The 27,557-nt window shown below is 35.1% G+C and overlaps 1 protein-coding gene across 3 annotated transcripts in view; it reads right to left on the bottom strand.

The window, feature by feature from the left end:
• Pez (protein tyrosine phosphatase non-receptor pez) overlaps positions 1-27,557 on the bottom strand; it is a 116,236-nt gene that overhangs the window by 49,407 nt on the left and 39,272 nt on the right. For 2 of the 3 annotated variants that reach the window (XM_081758941.1, XM_081758940.1), the window contains exons 9-13: positions 27,065-27,190; positions 19,733-19,896; positions 11,546-11,717; positions 8,710-8,849; positions 4,621-4,777 (exon numbers count right to left, since the gene is read on the bottom strand). In XM_081758941.1, the coding sequence (XP_081615067.1) occupies positions 4,621-4,777; positions 8,710-8,849; positions 11,546-11,717; positions 19,733-19,896; positions 27,065-27,190 (759 nt within the window). The remainder of the gene's footprint in view (positions 1-4,620; positions 4,778-8,709; positions 8,850-11,545; positions 11,718-19,732; positions 19,897-27,064; positions 27,191-27,557) is intronic. The other variant, XM_081758943.1, reaches the window with a different exon arrangement.

The raw sequence follows: 27,557 nt of genomic DNA, 5'->3' as shown, positions 1-27,557 counted from the left end.
TAACTAAACACGGATTCATCTAGCGAGTGTCTTGCGTTGAATGCGCTTGAAGCACTCCTTCATTAGTCCACACTTGTGCCTCATGAAGTTACATGAACAGAGCTATCGGAACTGCTCAGTAGTGACTTCACTAAGACGACTCGCATTCCATCTCTGTATAGAGTCCTATTTCAAGAAATTGATTATTAATATTTCATCACATAAATCGAAGCGTTCTCACGGAACAGTTAAATCTCCAAGAGATGAATATGATACTCTTCAGAGGATCTCACGTGAAACACCCAGCAATGTTTTAGAAGCCTTTTCTTCGAGAATCGGAAATTGTAGAAATATCACACATATAATCCATTACCAAAGTTCAACGTGCAATTGATATAACAACGAGGATCAATTCAAAATCATTTTTGAGCCTCAGGCATATTTGCATTTGTTTGTATTAGATTAGTTTCAGTTTCGATATGGTATTTGTTCTGTTTTTATTTTCTTGTAGTAATATTTACAACTGGTTCACTCATTCGATTTAACAATTTCAATGAAAAATTTCCTGCCAATAGTGCCCTTTCCTTTTCATACTGAAAGAAATACCTTAATATGCAATGGAGTGGGATTTTGTTGATTCTCTGAGAGCGCCCCTCGGTCTCGCCACAGCATACAGAATTTAATGTTTTGGTTAGAGCAAACTGGGATTGGGATCCAATTGAAAAATATAGTACGAACGTTAGTTAAGTTTCATCAAAAAAAAAAAAAATCTTGTAACATTACTCGGAGAGCTGAGCAAGAAATGACATATGTTTAAAACTTTTGAGTTTCCATTGCTTTTGCTCCTCCACTCGTTTTCCGATACATATTAAAAAGATTCTTTTGAAAAAAAAATAAACAATAATAACAATATCATATTTTATATTTCATGTCTGAATATATAGTACGATCTTCAATATAGTAAAAGAAGAAGCCACCAAAGGTCGAAGTTGCCAGCAGCCAAGCTTCAATATAAGCAAAATATAATGAACAGATACATTTTTTTAAAGAGCAGGAAAACTATGCTTTACGTAAGACACTTAAAAAAAAAAAAAAAAAAAAAAGAATTGTTTATCTTATGACTGATAGACATGTACCTTGACAGTAATGATGATAAAACTAAAGTTTGAAGTTGCAGAGTTCTGTTGAAAAAACGGCCAAACACTACGACGCATCCGAGTTACGGCTTGCATCAATTGCACAGAAAAGCGCTCTGGTCTAGACAAGGGTAATGATTAATTTTAAAGACGTAAAAACTTATTATTCAGCAACAGAGCAAAAGAGTTCTCATGGTAAGCTGGTACTCTCTATCACTACACAGATATGTAAACTGTACCGAAGTTAACGGCATGTAAGTGACTTCTTTTCGTCAATATGGTGCACTAGCCTTCGGGTAGCTGGGGATTTCTTCCTTAAGACCTCCACACTAGCTCGGTTCGCACAGCAAGACTTCGTTATTGGCATTATTCTTTGCGCAAAATTTAAATTTCTTCCCCTGTTAGAATATGCATTTCAATAAAAGTTAAATAATAATGACTCATGTTTGTCCAAGTCCTAACTGTGTTCAAAAATGCATTTCAAATCGTTCACTTATTTTCCTCCTGATGATAACACAGAAAACTTCGAAGTCATTATTATATACTGCGGAGAAAAAAAAATAGAAATTGATTCGTTGTCGTTAAAAGCGTAATTTGCAAAAATGCTATAACATATGCCACTTGTTTTGAATAAGGGGTTTATATACAAGTTTCATATTCCTAACATGTCTCTAATCTTCAGAAATTTCGAAATATGGCCACACCCTTTTTTCTTCCCGCCTTTTCATTTTCCTTGTAGGAGAAGTGTCAAAAAACGCTGAAACTTTAAATGGAAAGTCCATATACTAAATTTAATGTCTCTACCTTTCAGAGATTTCGAGATGGAATTTTTACTATAATAATTCCCACCTCATTTTCCTTTCTAATTTCTAAAAAAAAAAAAATCATTCTTTAGTGGTGCCTTACGTCACAAACCCTATCCACTGTCAAAATTTTAAGTTTCTAGCTTAAGTGGTTCGGTCTGTTCGTTGATCAGTCAGTCAGTAATCTTGAATTTCGCGATATGACCACCTTATGACAACTGTAACTCCCACCCTTTCTTCTTCCCCTTTTTTGTCCCTTCTAGGGGAAATATAAAAAAAGTGCTGAAACACTTGTCTAATTGCTTTAAATGAGAATTTCATGTGCTAAATTTTATGTTTCTAGCGTTCAGAAATTCTCAAATGTGTACATTTTAAGATGATTACTGCCACCTTTTCCCCCCACTTCCCCGTAAATTTTCAAAAATTCTTCCTTGGTGTTACTTTACGTCACAAATCCTATGCCCTATCCAAATTTCAAGTTTCTAATTTAGGCGATTTGGCCTGAGTGTTGGTCCCTCATTTACTCACTCACTCAGGATTTCTTTTATTTACAGAGATTAACGACGTTGCTTACCACACAGAACAATATAGTAATTTTGATCAAAATGTACAATATGAAATTAACGTAATTAAAAATATAGTTGTTAATAACATGGATTCATATTTTGAAATTTACATGAAAAATTCTTCATTGGATGACCCAGTTACATTCTAAATAACAAGCAGCAAAAAGCTGAAGGGATGAGTGGTGAAGTGGCAATTGATTCTCAGTATTGAAATGAGATTAATCGCTACAGAATATTCATGAATTCTTTGAGAGCAATGGAAACCTCCTAATTCTATGGCCAGTAATAGATTATCAGCCTAGCTACACTTAAGTTAAAAAAGTGAAATCGGAGTTTTTCGTCTCTTTTCAGCAGCGGGCTTGCATAAGACAGGACTTACAGTTTAACATGGAATCTGAAACGAATATGCACTCATCAGGATCGAACCCAAGATAACTAACCCACATGTATGCAAACATCCGTGGAGAGGAAATTTTCTTGAGTTTTCAAAAGGCACTTTCAAAGGCAAAGTAATAAATCCTTTTGTAGAAATTAAAAATAGAGGCTTAGAATGTGTACATTCGCCAACTCAGATAATCATGTTTCCCCTGAAAAGAGAATGGAATGCTCTTTATAAATCTAAATTCGAATGACAGTTTTCATTTCTATTCTACATTTATATCTATAGAGTCTTCTTGATTTGAAAAGCTGAAGTGTAGTAATTATTATGACGTTGTATACACGTGGATAGTAAATAAAGTACTGGCAATATGGCTAATACAAACAAATTATTGAACTGACATTGGAAATCTCACTACAGGCCTTTGATAAAATTTCCTATGGTGTCCAGCACTGTCTCGCAAACCCGTGGTAGCTATTGGTGAAATGTTTCTGTACATTTCAGCAATGGATCACTCTATGGGACGTAGCTCAGACGGAATATTTGGAATCCTTTTGCATCGGCTCGTGGAAACATTAAATTAAAATTGACTCAGGTCTGGGTTTATGTCACAACGTTTCTGGTCGCGGCAATTTTCGGTGGCGCCATGCATTTGAACACTTTAATTCGGGCTCGCAACAAAACGCCTGATGATATCTTTCTGACCAACTGGAGACTACCTCAGTGTACTGATGCCACTTCTGAACTTAGGGAGGTGATGAGGAACCAAGTAAGCCGTGATTTTCTTCATGTGCAATTTCTTCCTTGGATGAAACAGTCCAAGTCAGTATCCTTATGCGCTGCCGTCTGAAATCGCGTTGACGCAAGTGTGGACTTCCCACAGGGGAAGATTCCAGTATAATTTGTTCCGCGATTCTGCGGTACGAGCATCTGGCGTCCCGCAGACCGATACATCTTTACTCGAATTTCGTTAACTGTGTGACGTGAGCTCGCCTACGCCCTCCTGGCATGAAAACAGATGCACAATGAAACAACCGACCACTCTTTTGACATATCAACAATTGCTGCCAAAGTCCCTACGGCCAGTACTCGAACCTTACTGTGTCCAGCGCGGCAATTGTTAGTTATCGCACGTCAGAACTCTACCATAGCACACGAGTATAATGTTTCTATGTCACTTCTTTCCAGGCGTTCATTTTTCACTTTTCAGGAGTACATGCACATCTCTAGATCTGTCATTTAGCCAAGAGTTAAAAGAAGCAAATTATTTTTTACATACGGATTATTATCTAAACCAATCCTTTATTTTTTCTGACTGAAAAGCCCGGAATTTATCATTGAAGTAGCCTTTTTTGTGTTGGTTAACTTATTGCTGAATCCGCACTTTTAAATATACATATGCTTACAATTTCTTTTCCTTCAGCATTAAAAAAATAAGTAACAATAATGATGATGATAATAATAATAATAATCTTGTAACGATTATTAGTAGAAGTTTAGAGTTCACAGAAAATTTGCATGATTGGCGGTACAAATTGTGTTATCTTCAAACTCATCCCTCTTTATGTATTTACAAAGCACTGCTTCACTGGCAATTCCACGAAATTGAGTTCTTCTGAAGTATTGAAGATTTGACGAAATATGTATTTTATATAATAACTTTCTAGCAACCTAACTGCTTTCATAATTATGCATACTGTAAAAATGGATAAGTAAGTAATAAAAAAATATATAGGCTGAATTTATAACCTATTTACCTGCATACTGATTTGAGACGGACAGGCTGGATTGTTCGTTTGGCACGCCAAATCTGGAGTACTGTTACTTATTGGGTAGGGAGGTGGTGGTTTATACAGTTGCAGCATTTGCAATCCACGGATAATACTGCTCTCAACAGTGTCCAACTCAGGTGTGCTGAAACATTACAAGGAAATTATGAATATGCTGTGATACATAAGAAAACCACTGAATTACTAAAACTATAAAACTTTCACAAGATTAGAAGCTCAGAGGTTATCTCATCAAATATTGTCCTTTCAACATAAAGTAACATAAATAAAATGCAAGCACTCACGTATGTATCCTGACAAAATTTTGAATTTAATGTTATATGATTACGATCTTCTCTGGATCCTTTATCAATAACATTTCTTTTAGTTGCATTTGACTCCTTAACCCATTCAGACCTGGCGGTCACAATTATGTACATTAAATTTCTATTGCATTAATTCTACTTAAAGCATTGTTGTGGGCATATAGGCCGATTGTTTACATTTGTGTAGCTTTGCTTCACTGTTATACAAGTAGCTGCTGCGTTCTAGTAAGTAGTATGTGATTAAAGTATTGTAAATAGTCTGTGGTGTTGCAGTTTTATCAACAGGTACTACCTTGTTGATTTTATTAGAATAATTAGAAGTTTCTTGTTTCTGAACTATCTTTTTGAAGTGCTTGCGTGTGTTTGTGAATATCTGTTATCTTTTGTAGTAAAATTACAAATATGGCAAGCAATTCGTTATAACTTTATTTGTTGTTGGAATATAATGTACACAATTGTGCCCAAGAGGATCGTAATGAACAGATGTGTTATCAATGAAAGCTCATTGAGTATGTGTTTTTGGGTGATAATATTAGTAAGAATTGGTTAGTTTTAGCTTCGATCGGACTATATCAACGACATTAGACCAAAATTTTCTTTTAAATTTTATGGTACATTGATTTAGTGTGTACACGAATTAGACGTTAGACCCAATGTTTTGAATACAGTAACGGTTTTACGGTTTTATCACACCCTAACTTATGACTAGAGTCCGGATTTTTATGTAATATCAACCCCCTAAATATGTACATAAATATGTAACAAAAATCGCTTAAAATGTAAGAAATATGCACTATTATATAAGAATATGTAATATTACATATGTTACATACTTATGAAAACGTAATATTAACACGCGTATGAGTATGCAATATTTAAACGAATTATGAAAATAAAAAGGAAAATCTACTACACTTTATCCTGCTTAATGCAAGTCCCCCAACGAAGTGAAATGCTTGAACAGTTGAGACAGCCATACGTCACTGACGTGACTGATTGAATGGTAAAAATCAGACGCGAATGAAGATGTGAATCGGCTAGAGAGAAACAGGAAAGCCCCGAGAAAAGCAATGCATCCGGCATTTGTACGTCAGAAATCTCATGTGGTGTGGTGTGGTCACGTTTCAAATCTAGAACCTTTTACACTAAATGCGCATCCGTCACCACGGCCCAATCTGGCAATATACAAATTTAAATACTAAAAGCAACTTAAGACGAAATGTATGTTTTATATATATATTTATTTCATGCAGGGATAAGCAGTCCTATATCTTTTAAACAATACCAGTTGAACTAAGATTGAAGAATATTTCTACTAATGAACATTTTTAATTTGAAATAAAGCACTTACAAAAGATGTGCTTGCAGTTCAACTGAGTGCTGTTGCACAATGGGTTACAAGGTACATTTCCAAATTATCAGAAGTAAAATTTTGTCGGCGATCGGATAAAATATTCTTGTATGCAGAGAATAACCTCTCCACATCACACGAGGTAACAGGAGCGTATTTCAACAAGGGGATATAGTTGGGGAAAATATCTTCAGGGGAGTTCTTGTTTCACCACTCTAAGAATCTTACACACTGCCAATAGGCTGTCGTAACCCGGGTTTCTTTCAAGCACTGCATTTAGTTTCTTTCGAACTTTTTCTCCTACATCTCCACACACACCTTGCAGCAGTGTCTCTGCATCCTCTATGATTTCCATGGATTCCGGAAGAGGCCGCTCAACAGTCTCTGAGCAATGCCAACTGACACAGCAGACTCCGATGGAAATGAGTGAACAACAGGCTTATTTTTTTGAAAATGTCCATTGTAGAAATGTACTGCCTGTATTCAAGTGCCCCATCGCGTTAGCACAGGCTCCGGAGAAAGTGGCACGTCTGGCAGTTGATCTCTGTAAACTTGAACACGTTGTGGCGCCTTAACGAACATTTTTTTCGTGGAAAAAACTAGTTGATTTACTTCGCAAAAGTTGTCTCTCACCTCTTCAGCAACACGCTGAAGAGCATGGGCCATACAGATGAAATGAATTAAGTACGGGTAAAAAAAACTAAGTGCTCTAGCCGCTTTTAACATGTACGCTACACTATCTGTATAGAGAACAAGGACTTTTTCTTCCTGAACTCCTCCCGGCCACAACATTTTAATACCATCGTTTACAAAGCGAGCAATCGTGAAATGATTCGTGCGTTCCAGCAATTTACTCGCAATAAGACAGGATTTAGATGGAGCATCTTCACTTAACTTTCCAATCACTAAATTTGCTACATAACGTCCCAAAACGTCTGTTGTTTCGTCCACAGAAATCCAAATATATGAACTACCTATTTCTGCCCTAATGGTATCTATAGCTTCCCTCCAACAAACTTCGAGATAACACTTTTCCAAGAGTGGATTCGTCAGGAATTCGACGCCCGTAGTACTTGTCCAGACAAGCACGGTATTTTGGAACTTGAACTTTGTTCCAAGGAATGTTTACTGCTATCATTGCTTGGCACAAGTCTTTGAAAAACTCATTCACTGAAGTATCTTGATGCATTTGTGTCAAGACTTTTTTTTTTTTTTTTTCAGTTCGCAAATTTTTATTTCTTGCATGGAGTGCACTTCGTACATGTTGTTCTAACTGAGATTTCATTGAACATCCAATTTTTTTATCACACACTTGGCACAACACCACTTTACCGTCTGTAGTAAACGCATCATCGATGGTTACCGCGGATAAAGTTGAGACAACCGGAGCCATTTCTAACTTCGACGATCAATACAGAACACGTGCGTCTTGCAACTGCGATACTAGTGTAATGTCCTCCTGTCATTCAATTGAACAAGAGAAGTTCTTTGAAAGCTTAGGTTACCTGCTATGATATTGCCATTGTCGCCAGCTTCTTGGAACGAACTCTTGCAGTAAATTCCTGGAAGCACACTAACATATAGTTTTAACTGAATTGCAGGATTTGCTTTCATCTTTTTTTCCCGTCCGACCTCCGATAACAATCAAATAGACTTCATTTCAGGAATTTCCTGTCCAGTCGCCTGCCAGGCACGTGATCTGTCTTCCTCCAGAGTTGAGAATAAAGGGCGCTGCTAATGTACCCCGGAGGGAGGAATTTTACTGTTTCTTCTTATATTTCTTTTGCTATCGCGAAAATTCTGCGAAACATGGTTTGACAAATAAATTTTAAAAAATTTTAAAAAAAGAGAGAGAGAGGGGGAGAGAGATTTCTCTTTCGGTAAAGAAACGAAAAGATAGACATGACAAAATTTAATCTAGATGCAAGTCTTGCACAGTTGGAGAGTTTATTTATTTATTTTTTTTTTAAATTAAAATTTCAGTAAACACAAAATTTTAAGACAGTTTTATGTATAAAAAAAAGTAGAAACCATAGAAATATGTAATATTGGTCAAAATATATAAAAATATGTAATATGAAAATTGAGTTGAAACACCCTACAGGTGTGAATCACAAACATTTAAGGATTTGACGAACCTACATATGAAGGAAAAAATATGTAATTACATTCAAATCCGGACATTACTTATGACTCACTTTAGAATACGGAAGTCACATAACGCTGCGCTTAACTGTATCAGATACAAGCCACTCAACATATGGATTAGCAATATAGATAACAAAACGTATCTCATCCTATATATATCAAAATTCAAATACATTGTAACAAATATTAATGATTTTAAAACAAAAATTATTTTCTAGTTAACAAAGAAAGCACGAAAGAAATTATTTTTACCTATAAGTATGAATTCCAGGTACAAAATTATTCACATGATCATCGTTCTTCACTAGTGGTTGCTTATTTGATTCCAGGTACATTCTATCCACTTGCGCCACATCAGGGTATTGCTTGTAATGAGGAAACGACCTTAAGTCCTGAAGCGTTAAAAATATATATATATATATTTATTTATAACCTTATTTGACCTCCATTCATAGTTTCCAACCATCTTGAAACATTCGTTGAAACAAAAAAGAAGTATAAACAGACACAAAATGTAAGTATTATGTTAAATGTAAGGAAACTGGGTTTGCGCTGATCTCCCATGATGCCAGCAATTAATGGACAGATCAGTTCCTAATGGACAGATCAGTTCATTCATATTTAATGTTAATTTGAAGAGCCACATCACACATAGTTTCGATGATGTAAAAGGCTTGCTTTAAAGATGTGCTTTAAAGAAACAAACACACAAATTTTTCAGTTACGCCTGCTTGACCAATGTTGGGTAACATGCTTGCAAAACTAATAAACATGTTACATCAAGAATTAATTTAAAAAAAAAAAAAAAAAAAAAAACCCGCACGACTAAATCGAGAACCGAACCTACCTGGGTCTGAGGCCCACCCAGAAATTAGATTTAGAAATTAGATTTCTGGGCTTTCGGCTGCTACACCTATGTTAGTTCGTCAAGTATGAGGGATGACTTCTCTTGGCGATCACACTATTTGAGGAAAGGGAAGAAAAGCAGCCTGGAACATATATATCATGTACAATCCCGGCATTTGCCTGGTGTGAATGAGGAAAACCCAGGAAAATCTCACCCAGGATGGTTGGCCTGAAAAAGCCTTTACACTTTTTCGACGAGTTTCCCTACCTGGAATCGAACTCGGGCGCTGATATTCAATATGCCATCCAACCACAACAGAAGTTATAGAGTAATCCATGTAATCCGGGAAGCTGAATACCAACTTCAAGAATGAATGCAGACAGCGGACTGGGCAGCGTATAGGTTAGAGTGATGGATCAGAAACTTGGGTTCGATTTTCGGTCCAGTCGTGAATTTTTTTCACTCTTTGTGTATCATTGAGTTCGCACGTGAGGAGAAGTACGTTACAGCATTGGTTATTTCCTCCATTTATATATAATATAATAAAATATAGATAAGGTAAAAGTAAGTTTCACCGTCTTTTAGTATAAATGATAACGGCCTAAATTTTTAGCTCAGCCAGGCTCACAACTGCTACTACTTAGTATAGAATGTCCTTAATATGAAAAGACACTTAGCGTCTATATATGTTTATGGAAATTACGAATATACAAATTTCACGATTTTTTATTCAGATCACTACACATTATGACACAATTAACTACAAGAGCCAAAACTTATTTTCTTTATATTTGCTACTTATAACCGGAACTTGGTTTTTTACAAGACATCAAACCCAATTCCTAAAAACAACTGATCACCCAGAGAAAGAAATCAATATTGAAGGTCCTTTCATTATATTTCATTGTCTTCTACGTGGTTTACTTACGTTGTACAGTCATCTGATCATCAAGTTTATTTTTTCATATCTACACATATATCTACTAAATATTTATCTTCAAATTTCATGTTTTTTTCAAGTTAATAGGTCTGTTTTTCTATCTACTTTTCTTTTCTATTTGTTTTTCTTTCTTGTTTTTCCGGGTCTAATTAGGTCGTGATAACATTTATGATATATTAATGTGTGGTCTTTTATTTTATTTTACACAAAGAATTTTTAATTACAAGGTCCATACATTAATTCACCTCACAAATATTGTTTCCTTAAAACATTGTAAAACACACACACATACACACACACACAAAAAAAAAATCTATATTGACCACAAAATGTCTATTGTAAAAAGATTCTGCACAACAAAAAATTTACAGCAGAATATCTCTTACGAGTTTCGATGGAAAATCTATATGACAAATTTGATTAATTATTTTAAAAGAAAGGAATTTTAATCACAAAAATTAATTTTTGAGACTATCGGTACAATTATCCTCAAAAATTCCAGACAGTATGGTTAATTTCCAAGCTTTTTTTTAGGTTTCTCACATCATAAGATTCTCTAGAATAAGAGTACACACACTATTACCAATAGTGCATATGATGTCAATTATGAACCTAATTTATGTTCTGCAATCTGCATATACTAGCGAAGAAATTTTGAATTCTTTTAAGCTTAAGCCGATAATGAAACATATCGTTCTGTATCTTGCTATAGGTCGTATATTGAAAATCACAACTTTATAGGAGTGCGAAAACACTGTTATGCATTTTACAGTTTTGAAACAGAATGAGTTATAATTTTTCTGCATTCTTCTCTATAACTCTGCTATTATTAGCCGAATACATACGAAAAGTTGCCAGGTGATGAAACAAGTGCCCCCAGATTCAATACTGGTGTTAACCAAAAATATCCAAATTTTAACATACCACGTACTGCAAGATACAGAACGATATACTCTTAGCGAAAGTTGGATATACAGAACAATGTTATTTCCTATTTTATTCTTCAATTTTGATCATTTTTTCTGTTACAACCCATTTTCTCGAATTGAATTAATAGTGTCAGATATTTCTGTAAACATTTTGGTTTTAGCAACTGTGAACTGCAATCCCTTTTAACTAAATTTTTAATTTCAAGTATATCTATCTATCTATCTATCTATATATATATATATATATCTATATATATATATATATATATAAACCTAATTCTTCATTATTTATTATTTGTTTGTCTCGAAACAAACAAATAATAAATACTACGAAACAATTTTCTCAGTAATTATATATATATAAACACTTACAAGCATTTCTTGAAGATGTGTCTGATGGATCTCAGGTTGACTACTATACATAAGACCAATAGGATTTGGACGGATCATTTGATTTATATTTCCACTCGCCTGACCTCCACCGTATTTCTGTTGGATTGCGGTTTCGTAATCTGGAGCAGGTCGATATGAAGGCAACAGAGCCCTAAATGAATACAATAAATACCAAAACAGTAAGTACCAGACAAGTAAGTAGTTTGAGATTCTATATTATATTTAATTTAGAACTATATTTTCTTATAAACTGTGACTTACATGATCGGATACTGCCCATGCATTTAATGAATTTTCAAAATACAGTACATGTTCCAATTGTTAATACAATCACCATCATGGTTTCAAATACTACTTACTAAGCTAAATTATGAAATTTTAGATGGAAATAGATTATCACGACTGTAAATAATGGTTCAAGCAAGAAAACTCAGTAAAGAAACCAACATTTAAATCAGTTAATTCGTTAAGCCAAACTCCATTTCTTCCTTTTCTCTAAAAACACAAGTATATAAAAAAAATGAAGTTCACTTCCAATTACACAGCTCACATGAAGATAGATATGGAGCTGAGACAAAGATATTCAAGTTACTATTCATTAATTTAAGATAGGGCGGATAATACAGAGTTATTACAAATTATTGTTGAGACTCGCAGTACTTGTAACAAGTAGCGAATGTGAGATACGAACAGATTGCTTATTTAATTTTACAGGAAATCTTTTAACGCTTTTCTGTAAACATTTACATATTCTCGACATGAGTACCTTTACCCACTATTGCTGAAATCTATGCATAGTCCAATTCACCTCAAAGTTGACGGAGCATGTCAGCGATGGCAGTTGTGATTCGCACGTTCAGTCCTTGAGTACTTGAAGGAAAATGAGGAATAAAAATAATCTTAAGGCACTCGATCAGATAAATAAAGCATGAAGATAGATATGGAAAATGAGCAGACCATGAGCACCTTCTGTTCATCCTCAGTTCCACGTCCGATACATCGCTGCGGTAAATATTGGTTTAAAAACTTCCATTAGTTTCTGGAAATTGAGTTACGATTCAATCCTGTGTAATTATGAAGTCATTATGACCTCATTCAATTGGGGAAGAAGACATTTCGTTCATTGCCTCACAGCTTTTTTTTTTTTTTTTTTACTTCTTTGGAAATTTCTTTCACCTAGTTCACATGCGTTTTGTCACTAAAGAATGACCATTTCTCTTTTCTTTACATAGAATCTGTCTTTTGAAACTGAGCGAATGCGAATTGTCGGACAACGGATCCTTCCTAAACTCGGTGAGAAAGTGACTTTAGCTAACAACTGAGTAACTTTTTATAAAATTTGAGGTACAAAATGCGTATTCTCTGCCATTTGCTGCCATCTTGCAAAATATACCTCCTACGAATCAAAACTGGAATTACTACACAGCAGCTGTAGCGAAAGAAAACCTTGTGTTGCTTTATTAATCAATGATGTTATACATTTCATTTCCTGTCTACAAAACAATATTGGAACTCCGACAATAATTTATAACAGCCCTGTATATCAAACAAACTCATTAAGAATATGAGCTAAGTGAAGAAAGAAGTGTTTCGATCCTGTAATATGAAATAGGAAGAGAATAAAAGATTTCATGCAAACAATAATAATTTCATTAGTAAGAAATCGAGCTTAGAAAGATGTAAGAACCAGAAGATGATGTGTCAATAAGGGTTTAGGAACGGTAAGAGAACAAGACACATGTTATTTATAAACTTTCAAATGCTATCAATGAAAGATAGCCGATTACGTATATGTAGTACGTACTCGTTGTTCTAACCGTAAAACAAGGGACACTGGCTCAGTGGTAAAGATCTCACTTCTGGCGCGAGGGATTCCTGGTTTCATCCTTAGCCACGTGAGTTTATAATGAACAACACTGTCAGTAGATTTTATCGGGATTCTCCCTCTTCTCCCAGATTCTCATTCCACCATTTATTTCAAAATTATTTTTATTAATTACACTAGTTAACAAAGGTTTTGTTACATAAAAGGAAATACCTGTTCTTAAAGGAACTTTTTGCGCTGAATTCGAATATGCACTCGGTTTTTCTCCATCACGTACAATTTTCCCGTAACAGAGGGATTTTCGGGAAATCCCTCAAAAATTTCCCTTTTCGTTTATTTTACACCCCAAGATCTTGTCCCCTTGCATATACTAACATAGAAATTATACCTAAGTATACTTTGATTCATATTTAACAAACCCTCCAAGTTTCGTAATAATCGCTTTATTCTTTCTAGAGAAATAAATATGTTTGTATGTATACTGTGTGTACTGTTTATTGCACCTTATAGTAATGCTTTCAGATCTCTTAAGTTGAGGTAAAACGTTTTGCTTTATTACCACAAACACATATATAAAATATAATACAATATAATTTACAAGTGTGACAATTTACAATAAACAATAATACAAATGTACCAAAAGGTCATGAAAAGACAATCAAAACTATCACAATATATGAAACTTCCATTGGGTTACAAAAACGTACACTACTTCCTTCTTTTGTAAGAAATGTTGCATTCTCTAACAAGACCCCAACAATAGTCCCCCATCATTGAAGGATCCCATCGTCCCTGGTACCTTTTCTCCATTGCCATTATATTTTGGTGGAATCTTTCCCCCTGTTCGTCGCTGAGAGCACCTAGGTTAGCAGGAAAGAAGCTGAGGTGGGAGTGTAAAAAGTGGATTTTTAAAGACATCCTACAACCCAACTCTTTGTATTTCTGTATCATGTCCTGTACGATTACTGTGTAACTCTCAGCTTTGTTATTGCCCAGAAAGTTGCGCACAACACACTTAAATGCTGTCCAGGCAGCTAGCTTAGCACTGTTTAACTTGCTGTCAAAGCTATCATCAAGCATTAATTTCCTAATTTGGGGACCAATAACCACTCCCGCTGAAATCTTAGCATCACTCAGGTTAGGGAACTTATCTCGCAAATACTTGAAACCTTCACCAGATGTGTCCATGGCTTTGACAAAGTTTTTCATAAGTCCTAACTTGATATGAAGTGGCGGTAGTAATATCTTATTAGGATCTACCAAAGGAGCGTATTTGACGTTGCATTCTCCAGGTACGTAATTCACTCTAGGTTCCCATTCCTTCACTTCATAATGTTTGTCATCAGCTCGGCTATCCCATAAACATAAAAAAACATTGGTACTTCGTGTAACCGCACTGCAGTCCTAATAAAATACCAACTACCTTGGAGAATTGTATATATATGTATTAAGATATACATATACTGTACGTTTAAAAAAAATATACGTTGGAAGTACATTCTATTTTTATACACGTTTTTATTTACAGAGAGCAATACAAGTGTGTTGTTGACTATTGTAAATATTCATTTTTATGTCTGTGTTTGTAGTAATAAAGCAAATCGTTTTTACCCCAACTCAGGAGATCTGAAAGCATTACTATCAGGTGCAATAAACAGTGCACACAGTATACATACAAATATATTTATTTCTCTAGAAAGAACAAAGCGATTTTTACGAAACTTTTAGGGTTTATTAAATATAAATCAAGGTATACTTAGGTATAATTTCTATGTTACTATATGTAAGGGGACAGGAGCTAGGGGAATATCTGAAAAAGGGAAATTTTTGAGGGGATTCCCGAAAATCCCTCTGTTACGGGAAAACTGTACGTGATGGAGAGAAACCGAGTGCATATTCGAATTCAGCGCAAAAAGTTCCTTTAAGATCAGGTGATTTTTCTCATGTAACAAACAAAAAGTTTAAATTTGTTAACTAGTGTTATCCGTCTCCTTTTGCCTAAAGGGCATAATCGTGCAACGTTATATCATTACACTTCCTAACAAAATATATAAGAAAAATGTTAAGCCGGAGTAAGCATTTGAAGCTTCCAATGCTGCAAAATTTATTAGTGTTATATTATTAACTGCGACAGATGGCTGGTTAATAAGTGTTTATGGAATAATGCACCAAAAGTACTAACGAGCAATTAGCAAGAGAATACGACTCAACCACGAGAAATTTGAATGAACCTCCTGTAGTACGAGGGTCATTCAGAAAATAAAGACCGTTTAGTTATACATTTTTTTAAAAGTATTTATTGAAAAAAAATTCTGTTACATACCTGAACTTCCTTCACTTCTCTACATAATCACTACCTTCATTTAAACATTTGTTGTATCTGTTCACGAGCTTTAGAATTCCCATGTCGCCAGTTTATTAAGCTAGGTAGTCACTGCATTTTTTAACTCTTTACCCTTTCCAAAACGTTTATCGACAAGAAACTCTTTCGGCTTGAAGGAAAGGTGGAAATCTAGGAGCAAGGTCCGGACTATAGGGTGGATGATAACTTCCCATCTGAACTGATCCAGCAATTCTTGAGTTCAGCAGCAGTGTGAGGGTGGGCATTATCGTGAATAAGTACAATTCCTCGACTCCTGTATTGGATTGCTCGCTGTGGTTGTCTTAAAATCTCACAACAGCAATTTTCATTTATAGTAGTGTCTTTTGGCATGAAATCCACCAAAAGAACATCTTTATGAACCAAAAGAGGATTGCCATGACCTTTTGTGTTGAGAGAGTTTGTTTGAAATTTCTTGGTTTTCTGGATGACGAGGGATGATGCCACTCAAGTGATTGATGTTTATTCTCTGGGGTGACCCCAAGTCTCATTGCCAGTCACAATCCGATCAAGAAAGGCGTCTCCATCTGTGTGATTTCGTGTCTTTTGTTCCAATGCAGAGAACATCTGGCTTAAGAACTGGTGGCAGAAGAGTATAACATGGGAATTCCGAAACTTGTGAGCAGATACAACAAACATCTGAATGAAGGTAGTGATTATGTAGAAAAGTGAAGGATGCTTCAGGTATATAATAAAACTATTTCTTTTTTGTTTTTTAAAATAAATATTGTGTTTTTCATTTGGTATAACTACACGATCTTTATTTTCTGGATAACCCTCGTGTGCAATAGTATCTGATTGACTTAGTCCTAAAAACTTACGATTCAATTTTTAAATCGGTGATGAAAGCACAGACGTTATTGTCTGTAAGCAGCCACGTAGTTTATTCTAACGTGAAGTGATGTTCCAGGTAATTTTTCTTACTTCTATTAATTTCCACTCACTAATTTTCTTTTACAGGTTAAAATGTCTAATATTAATGCTGTTAGCGTTATCAATACGGTTGATACGCTTGTCCAACAATGAAAAGCTATGGCAAGTTACGAAAATGGAATCGATCAAATTAAGGAAGAAAAACGACTGTGCAAAGCAAATCGTGGAAATGATCATCACAATGCGAAGATAATGTCAGAGTAACACTTGATTTTTCAAATACTTTCACTTACTCATCGGATGAAGAAGAAATAAACTCAAAAAGTGATTCAAGCAGACCATCAAGACAGTCGAGCTGACTATCATCTAGTTTATAGTTGGCGCAAAATGAGTCCGGAACCGACAGTGACTATAAGCCACCTGCTGCTCCACATCCGATATTCGACGATGACAAAATTAGATGCAGAAGCTGGCTATCATAAAATATGAGTGGAACAAAGAACGGAAATCACGAACTGGCAAACAAAAAATGATGTGAAAATCTATCACTGGCATGAACACACCGAATCAGGTGGTGATAGAGAGGAACTGCTGCTTAAAATACGAGAGGACACGAGAGCTGATTTCGTACTGATCTGTTTTTTTGAACAAAAAGCACTGGTAATTTGTAAGTTCCAATTAGTTTTAGATAGCACTTTGAAATCTATTTACAAGGTATAATATCATGTGCAGATTTTATTAGTTTAATAAACTCGATATTACATGTGCTATACGGAAGAATATTCAAGATCTGTAGCGGTTCTACCAAGTTGTATGCTTCTACCGATTGCTCGTAACTACAACCACTCGGGAAGCAGAAATCAGGATTCGAGTTTCTGTTATTCCATTGGTAAGACTCTTCTAGGTTATTTTACAAATGAACTTGTAGCATTTGATGCCTAGAATAGGTTTTTGTCCAATAAGTTTAGAAATTTTAATGATTATTGAAGTAGCTGGAAAGGAATAGAAGAATCGAAGACTCATCAAGTCAAGTTAGAAAGGAAGGAGATAAAAAAAAAAAAAAAAAAAAGTGTAATTAGAAGCGGGAATTCAGTTAGAATGTTGCATCTCACCCTTATTCAATACGAGGGCCACTACGAAAGTTTTGAGATACGCATTGTTGTGGCACAGTATCTGAATTCCTATAATTGCGTTCGGTAGTAGTATCCAGGGCGAAGAAAGTTTCAACTCGCCTCGCCTATCGACGTGGCCGTATCGCCTTCACTTCTTTGTTGATGTGAGCAGTATGCGGCTGTCTAGAATGGAGCTCGAAAGGGAACATTTTCGGGCAATCATCCTTTACGATTTCAAAAGTGGTTTGAACGAGACACAAAGCCTTGACCGTTTGCAGGGGGCATTTGAGGACCTTACTCCTTCCCGTGCTACAATTTTTCGGTGGTTTGGTGAATTCAGAAGAGGTCGGGCATCGCTTAAAGATGATGAGAGAGCTGGACGTCCGGCAACAGCTGTGTCAGATGAAAACATTGCCGCTGTGAAACAAATGATTCGAGAAAATCCTCGAACAACTTTCAAGAACATTGAATCTACAGTGAACATTGGATCGCCAGCAGTAACAAAAATTCTTCATGATAATCTTCGACTCAGGAAGGTTTCATCTCGTTGGGTGCCTCACACTTTGACTGAACAGCAGAAGCACATGCGTGTGGAATGGTGTGAAGAAATACTTGCAAGATTTGATGGAGGCAATTCTCGACGCGTCTCTGACATTGTAACTGGTGATGAGACTTGGATCTATCAATTTGACCCTGAAAATAAACGCCAGTCTACAGTTTGGATCTCTCCAAACGAAAATCCACCCACGAAAGTGAAGCGACCGCGGTGTGGGGAAGAAGATGGTCGCAACTTTCTTCTCCAAATCTGGCCATGTTGCAACTGTTCCACTGTTACTGCTCAGTGGTACACCACTGTTTGCCTAACAAAAGTGTTCCAGAAGCTTCGGGAACGGCGTCCAAGAAATGGATTGCGTGGGATCCTGCTTCATCATGACAACGCGTCCGCATACACAGCCAACATCCCAATTCAGTTTTTAGAATCTACGGAGGTCAAACTTATGACATCCGCCGTATAGCCCTGACCTGACCTCGTGTGATTTTTTTCTGTTCCCCAGGATCAAAGATCGCATGCATGGGAAGATTTTGCAGCCCTGAAGAAGCTGCAGTGGCTTACGAGAATGAACTTTCAACACTTGAAGAAAAGACTGGCAACACTGCTTCCAAAAGTGGTTTTCGAGAATGCAAAAGTGTGTACAGTGTAATGGTGAATACTTTGAGAAAATGTAAGTGTTAAATTGATTTTAAGTATGTAAGTTATTTCACATCTCAAAACTTTCGTAGTGACCCTCGTATCTAAAAATTGTTTTGAATGATTTACTGAATTTAAACGAAGAGCAGCAGCAGCATGAAATACCTATGAAACGTCTCTTTAGTTTGACAACAATGTTAATTGTCCAACGCAAGACCTTCAACTGTGTTCCACCAACAAACAAATACACTTGCAGCCGTATCTGGAATCTCAAAAATTGCCTGTTGACGATCCTCATTTGGAACGTTCTTAATAACCATATGTATTATTTCTTGTAGGTAATGTTCGTTTAATAAATTTTGAACATACACTTTTCACACCACAATCAAAAGTCACAGAATGTTAACTCTGGAGACCTTGGAGGCAAACAATGGGTCCCTTATTCATCCTTTATCCATCCATTTCCTATCAAATTACTTATCCAGATAATGACTCATCTTGGGGATATTTATATTTTTTCGGTTTTAGCATATAATTCATGGTATTTTCCTGGTATAGTGGTTATTCTAAATCAGGTACAGCGGCCTGAGTCGATATACTAATCATGTATTAAACAACATACCATATTTGGAAATTTCTGGTTGTGAGATAGTTACCTGCCAATAAATTATCATTACATACTACTACTTCTTGATAAAGAATAAACATTAAATTTTCTTACTTCCGTAAATGCTGTAAATACGTAACTTTTTTCTTTATATAGAAACATATCTACAAAAATACCTACCTGAGTTTATCCACATCATTGGACGCTGAAAGATCGAGACAGGAAGTTGACTGAGCCCGTTGGGTGATGGGAGGAACTGTCCAATTTATGAAAACTTGATCACGTTCTATCTCCTCTTTGTTATACGGCACTGAATTACTTACGGATGCTTGCTCTTCTTGGGCCTGTAATAAATTAAGGAATCGAAAATTATACAAAACTATACACACTGATTCACTATAGCATACTCAAAAGCACACCATTACACTGAATGAAGTAGGCAATATATTACGAAAAATATTGAAAAGACATCAACCAAATCCTGCTCCCACTAAATCTGAAGAACATTCTACCGTGCGACGAAAGGCTTTTATTTACTGAATGGATAACATTTCTGTGTCATTTCTAATTTTGTAAATTTAAACGATCTTAAGTTACAAGTATGCTTTAAAGATCCATGTCAAGGTCAATTTTAAATTAAATGAGCTTAGGGATGCGTATGAGACGAGACGAGATGAGACAGAATTTTCCTGACAAAAGTCAAGTCAAGACACGGCTCTTCCAATAGAGAAATATACATTTTTCGAATCGAGACATCACTTTTACAGCGCATTTAGGAGACGAGACACCTCAAATCTTGTCACGTGCGCGTCCCTGAATGAGCTATAAAGGCTAGCGTAACATTTATATTTCTGCCCTAATAGATTTATTCGTAACCGTGCTTGTACATTTTTTTTTTTTAAAAAAATATTAAGGACTATACGGCGCAAATCACTCTTATTATGTCGTCTAAATCATTTTCTCTCTCTCTCTTTAAATTCCTTCTTTTCCTTACACCAGCAATCTTTCGATTGGTTTGACGCAGCTTTCCACTCTTCCCTATTCTGAGCCAGACTTATTATTTTCCTGCACATTTTCTTCCCAACATTTCATGTTGTATATTTCAACCGTAGCTTGTGAGTTTATTCACTGAAGTTTGGAGTTTCTTTTCAGTACCGACGCTGTAAAGACTTAAAACGGAATCCGAACCACCGTAATGCGTTCAAATTTCAATATTCTCCCACCGGGAATCGAAAACGTGACAACTGCAATCGCGGTTTTCCTAGGTGGTTTTCAATCTGCCACTCTTCCATAGCTAATAACGTGATTCCTCTATGTCTCCTGTCTCTTTCTCCTACCAATACTCTTTCATTTGATATCTTACCCACCCATTCATTAAATTGTTTGATAATTATCGTACCTATTCAGTTATAAAATTGAATATTTGCTGCATTTTCTTTTCTATATTTATTCCATTATTTATAGTATATATATATATATATATATAGAGAGAGAGAGAGAGAGTGAGTTAATTACGGTTCCGACTGCAAAATGCTTCTCGACAACCTTTCATAATAAAAGCAACGTTCATACGTTTATGTGAGTTGAGTTGATTTTGAGTTTAACGTCCCGTTCGGCAGCGAGGCGAGGCGTTCGGCGCGTACGCTAACCGCTTAGCCACGGAGGAGCTCACGTTTATGTGAGTCCAATAACACATTAATATACGTAAAATCAAGATATTAGTTGAAATAATGTCATATATTGTCCAAACATTTCTTGGTAATGTGCTTTGTGTTGTGTAGAGTTTCTTCAGGAAAGTTACTTAGCCAACTCAGCAGACATATTTTTACAAGTGGATGTTGAGAAAAGCTCATGGTATCGACCCAGAGTTGAACACATTAACAGGCAAGGTTTATGAAAAGAATTGATAGATGGTCGGCTTTTTCATATTGTCAAACGGGAGTGTACATAATTATTAACAGTTGTCTAAAAGGTCACAAGAGCTCCTTCATGGCTAAGCGGTTAGCGTACGCGACTTTCGCGTGAGAGACCCCGGTTCGATTCCCGGCGGGAGCTCATGTGGTTCGGATTCCACGTTAATCAGTAGGTCCCGTCTCATATAGCCTCGCTGCTGAAAGGGACGATAAACTTCAAATCAACTCAAGTCTACGAGGTCAAAAGTGTTTGGAAGCTAAAATAATTTAATTTCAACATCTCGTTCCTTATATTTCATTAAATATAGATATATATAATTTAATCTTTTTACTATGCATTTATCAGTCAGAAAAAGAATTTGAAACGTTTTATTTATTTCAGATTATCTTCTGTTTATAAATGTGAAAGTAACTAACTTTTCACGGGAGAAAAATTGCACTAAGTTTTTGGATACTTGGATCACGATGTATTTCACAATTACTTCATATATGATTCAATTTTGTCACTTGATTTGACTATCATTCCCATAGTGCGACAGCCGTTTATTGGCAGTAAGCTCTCGGAGTATGTTATTTATCAGAATTAACCAAGAAAACACTAGTAAAACCTGTGTATTATATGTTGAATAAAACTATCGGACTGAATTGGTGCCCTAATATGCAGAAGTCCTTTTTTAAAATGAATTAAAAAAAAAAAACAACATTAAGATGCCGTACTATATTATCAAGAACCACAATTACAAGCATGTGACAAAAAAAAAAAAAAAAAAAAAAAAAAAAAAAAAAAAAAAAAAAAAGGCCAAGTTGGTCTTTGTTGTTACACAATTACGAAAGAGTAGTGGCAGGAAACAGCCTTCTGTAGTAACTCGGAACATCACATCCCTTATTGTAAAGTTTTATTTGACAATAGAGTTCTTTCTATTTCTGTTATTCTTAATTAAGCTACTTTGTTGTATGAGCATGATGTCGAAAGTTTTACTTTTTACTGACAAATCATCTTACTGATTATAGTACAAAACGCGGATAAAAATTCCCAGTCGCCTACAACAATGGCATATATTTTAATTATAATGTATAAATTGCATTACAGTGGAGGACACTTTACAATATTGTCCACCATATAATCACTTTACTTCATTATGTAAATGTTAACCAGTTTAATGGTAAATTATTGCATAATGTAAATTACCGCCATAGGTACTCATTTCTTTTAATAGTAATGCTGCAATATTGTGTTAAATGTTTAACTATTGGTAAGCAGTAGATGCAAATTGTTCAGATAGTAAAATAAAATCAAAGAATGTAACATAATCTTGAACATTTTATTGTACTTAACTTTTGTTCGATTTATTATACGCGATATTTTACCGTAATTATTTCAACAATGTAATTATTTGTAACAATGCGTATGATCTATAGTAACAAGAGTGGTGTATGGTTGGGCTCATCAAGGTAATTTCTGTAAGTTAATTTCGAAAAGAAAAAAAATTCTCGTTACATGTATTTCGCCTGAAAGCAGCTAAAATTGCGAAATAGTAGGAAGTTGCTGAAATCATTGCTAAAGGTTGCCATTCGTGTTCTGCTACTTAGATGGAATGTTACACAAATGGTAAAGGGTAATTGTCAACCAAGTCCTCTGGTACTGAGGACGTTATGCTTTATTATGAAACATATACTTGCATACTGAATGAAACGCATTTATGAATACCTCATATACATCACGCAATTCGAAATTCATCATCGTACATCGGAAGAACGTTGATTTTAATTTGAAGGACCCAGCACACCGAAAAGGCACAATGATCATTATGTCTATAGAGTGTATGATATTAGTAATTTGAAGGACGTCAGACATCAAAGTTTTGTCTAGTTACTCCACTGTAAATGAAAGGACTTTTCCAACGTAAAATATAATTTTACACCATATAAAAGCAAGTTTTATTAGTGAAAAATATTGAGAAATATTTGATTGTAGGTTGAATACTTGATCTTGCGTATGTTTCAAGAAGTAGTTTATAATTATGTAAATGGTTTATTTTAGTCCTTTTCTAGTGTGCTTTTCTTCAGTTTCAGTTCCTATTCTTAGAGGTCTGTACGGATGCGGATATTCGCACCATCGTAATTTTTTGCGGATATATTTTTAGTTCTTATGCGGATGGCGAATAAAACTCCGGATATTTGTGAAAAGACAAGAATTTTGGAGATCGTTCTAAATGCTATTAATTATTTACATCTTGTAATACAGTATCGTTTCCCTTTAGATACATGCCAAAACAAAATTAAATTTCGTTAATTATTATTTTTTTTTTCTGGTTTAAAATCCTATAAGAAATATCAAGTACTGATCTGATTTTATGTGGTGGCTCATTTTTTTTTCTTCTTTCAGGTGGGCCTTTTATCTCAATTTTATTCTTTGTATTTGGAATAAAGGCACTTATGAGTTAGGAAAACGAAGGAAAAGGACTTGCTCTAAAACTGACAGATATTATTAGCTTGACAATTTTGTTGTCAGAAATCTCCATTTGAGGGCATCTTAAGTAATTTGTACGTTTTCCATTAATTTCATATTTTTATTTGCATTAGTTTTATTACATTTTATTTAGCGTAGTTGAATTGCAATAAAAAGAGAGAGTATTGAATGTTTAACTTTATTGGTATTATAGGATTCACGAAACTGTAAAGGAAGAATTTGCAATTGTTATGGTTGGAACTATTTTGAAATTGTAATTGTTATAAAACAAACCAGATTTATATATTTGTTATTTCATTATCTGCGGATACGGATCAAGATGATGTGGATGCGAATGCGGTTTTTTCTATACTCGAACAGACCTTGACCTATTTTCTATTCTTAAATGCCATTTACTTGCATATTTTTCATTTTTCTATGCCTACGAACCTGCCCTTCAGTACTTATACATCTGATATCATTTCATTTATACCGGTATTTTACGAATCACGCTTTTACCCATGAACGGATGCCAATTAAAAATGTGAGTAGGAATAAAGAATTTTCCTGTAAAAAGGCATCATTTAAAGATGTAAGGGGGGCATCATAAAGATACCCCAACATGAAACATAATAGAAAAGCAACGTAAGAATTTCCCACATATATGTAGTTAACACTCGAAAATTATGTGTTAGAATCAAACTCGGACAAAATCATAATTAACATAAAGCATACAATAAAAGACAAATACTGAACAATGCTTACATTATCTAATAAACAATAGCGTTACAGTTTCCGTAAAGTATCTTTGTCTTCATCAGATACATTGACTGCCTACTCTGCATAAGTCAATTTTTCGACTTGTCTTCTATCTACAATTGCTGAGAGACTAACATCCCGTCAAGGAACTATTATGTTTGTGTGCTGGATTGTCCGTCGTCACTTCGTGAAGAAGTAAAAACTAGTGTTTCAAGATCGCTCCCGACATTCTGGCTGAGGAATCCCAGCTGGTTTTTGATGTTCATTCTCACTGGAAGTTGCTCACTGAGTGAAGGATCTTACGCTCGGGCCATCTGCTGCGTCGTCACCAGAGCGCTTCCTACTGAACATGTCTTCGATGCTCGATCGGAGATCGCCAAGTTACAAGAGCTGACCACTTCGCCATGTACCATCCACGAATTTAATTCTTCTGCAAAGGAACCACACTACTTCTAGATCCACGACCTTAACCGTTAAATTGCTGAATTGTCAACAGGTTAGTAAAGTGATTTATTTTTAGTTCTATTGGGCCATTCGCTATCGCCTTCCTATTTACTATCGTTAAATCTTTTATTCCGTAGCTTAAGTGATTCTCTTTAAGAATCATTAAACAACTCTTAAAATTGGTTGCTAGCGACAAATATCTCCTCCGTTTCTTGTTTTAATTGCTAGGCAAAATTACCTTTTTACTAATTAGCCTCCTTAGCCTTATAAGTAATTAAGAACAGCTAGAGCTTTGATAGTGTCTTTTCAATCCGTGTGATCTCAGTAACAATACTCCTTATACTACAATTCTCTTTAAATTGTTGCTAATTGTGGATAATCGTTATTTTTATGTATAATTTGTTTATGCTTAAACTAATAACCATTGTTTTCCGTCGCAATACGAATCAATAACTTCAAAGACAATAAATTCTTAATGTTTATCTACCTTACTAACGACCATTAGTGCTGAAAGAAAACTATCTTTGTGGTCATTATGATGTGCCACTTCAACTGATAATCAGCTGTACAGTATGGTTAACTAGCTTTCCACTTCCAACAGCTGTTTCAATTGTGACGGGCATTGGTAATATAGTAATTAATGCCTTACTGCCGCCCTACTTCTTAATTCGTAACTACCTGTGGGCTATTAATAAATTAGTGTATTTCTATAACCTTTAAATCATGTTTTAGTAATTATTCTTTTCTAAACGTCATCATAAGTAAGCATCCATTAGCGACCCGTATAACGAAGTCAAATATCACTGTTCCGCACTTCAATTGTTGACAGTTGGTGAAATGGTGACCACTGCTCCACCATTAAAATTGGTGTAGGCCTAAAGATAAGCTATGCTATTCTTTTAAAGGAACAAAAATATACTACGATTTTCAACTTCAAGTTCCAAATTACGCCTTGAGCTTAATTAGCCGACTTGCAGTCGAGATACGCGTCGCTGCCGCCACTTCAATACGTAAACTAAAAAAAAAGGTATGAAGAAGCAAACTTTCATTTACTACATTTTAACGTACGAATAGAAGCACGGATTCTAAAGCGTCAGGTAAACTCGGTCTTCGACTGCTTTTCCGAACCTGAATCTTCACTGGATACATTAAAAGTAGAGTTTATTCGAAAAACATAAGCAAGAAACCTAAACAGCTTCAAAGTTAAATTATTTTTACATGTACTAAGACTTCATATAAACTACAAAAAGGAACAATCAAGTTCTGCGACTACTTAACAAACATAAATTATCACTAAAACAATTTTTGTTGAAGTAAAACAATTTTATTTGTACTATTTGTGAGTCACTAACTTGTACAATATACAGTATATTTTTAAGTATTTTATTTATGATCTTTCATTACATACATAAATCGAAAAGAGCTCGTACAAAGAATTTTAACTATTCTTATTAAGATTTCCGCAAACTTCAGAAAATGTAAATATTAAATTGTGCCATATATATTCTTGCAAAAGACGTAAAACAAACAAACAATCAATCGGAAGTCTGGAACCAATAAGACGGCCACTTCATTATGTGAAAATCGAATGCCACCGGTTTGGTGACAATTACCCATACGCCGATGTGGAATAAGGGAGAGTGCAGATGGATTCCATGCATCTGACTCAATCCAATACACTCTCTTATTTGTGAAAATTTGAAATCAGAGGTGTATTTTGAGTAAATCATGTCTGTATCGTTTCTGAGAGAAGAGAACTATCATACCACACCGGCTTAAATGAATTCTCTCACACTGAAGAGAACTGGAAGAAACTTGTGACATGTGTTGAGTGTAATGACGAGTGTGTGATGTATATTGTACGTTAAAGTGATATGTAGTGCCTCAGTCCTCTCATTGGTTCCAGATTTTATAATCACTTGCATAATCAAGGAATAAATTTCTCACCTCGCAAGAAAGATGAGGAGTACTCATTGTCTCCGGAATACAAGTCTGTTCATTAAGATGCCTATTCGACAAAGAAGTTAACTGTGTAGGTTCAGCCGCATGCTCATTTTGTAAGAAGAAAGTGTGCTGCAAAATAGATGACAGAAATCAAAATGAAAGGTTTACATGATCGTTTAGAAGATACTCAAACACAATGAAGACACATTAAATAGGGCCACTTGTCTTTCAAGTCTCGAATGGCTCGATGACAGAGTGAAGAAATATTTTTTAAAATGACACACAAATCAACACCTCTTATCTTTAGCATTTTTTTATGCTGCTTCTCTCTACTTTACAATATTTCAAAGATATATTTCAAAATTTTTGTATAAGCAAATATTGTTACCTGTATGATAAGTTGTGGAGTTGTATTTTGTTGCGATTTTTCACAAACCTTACTGCTTGCTTTTCCCAGCATATTTACTTCTCTGGGTTCTTTGTGAACATAAACATA

Source organism: Thermobia domestica, chromosome 5 (assembly GCF_964235325.1).
Source record: "Thermobia domestica chromosome 5, izTheDome1.hap1.1, whole genome shotgun sequence".
In the NCBI taxonomy this organism is placed as follows: domain Eukaryota; kingdom Metazoa; phylum Arthropoda; class Insecta; order Zygentoma; family Lepismatidae; genus Thermobia; species Thermobia domestica.
The sequence above is the reverse complement of the archived record's forward strand: the minus strand, read 5'-3'. Positions and strand labels throughout refer to the sequence as shown.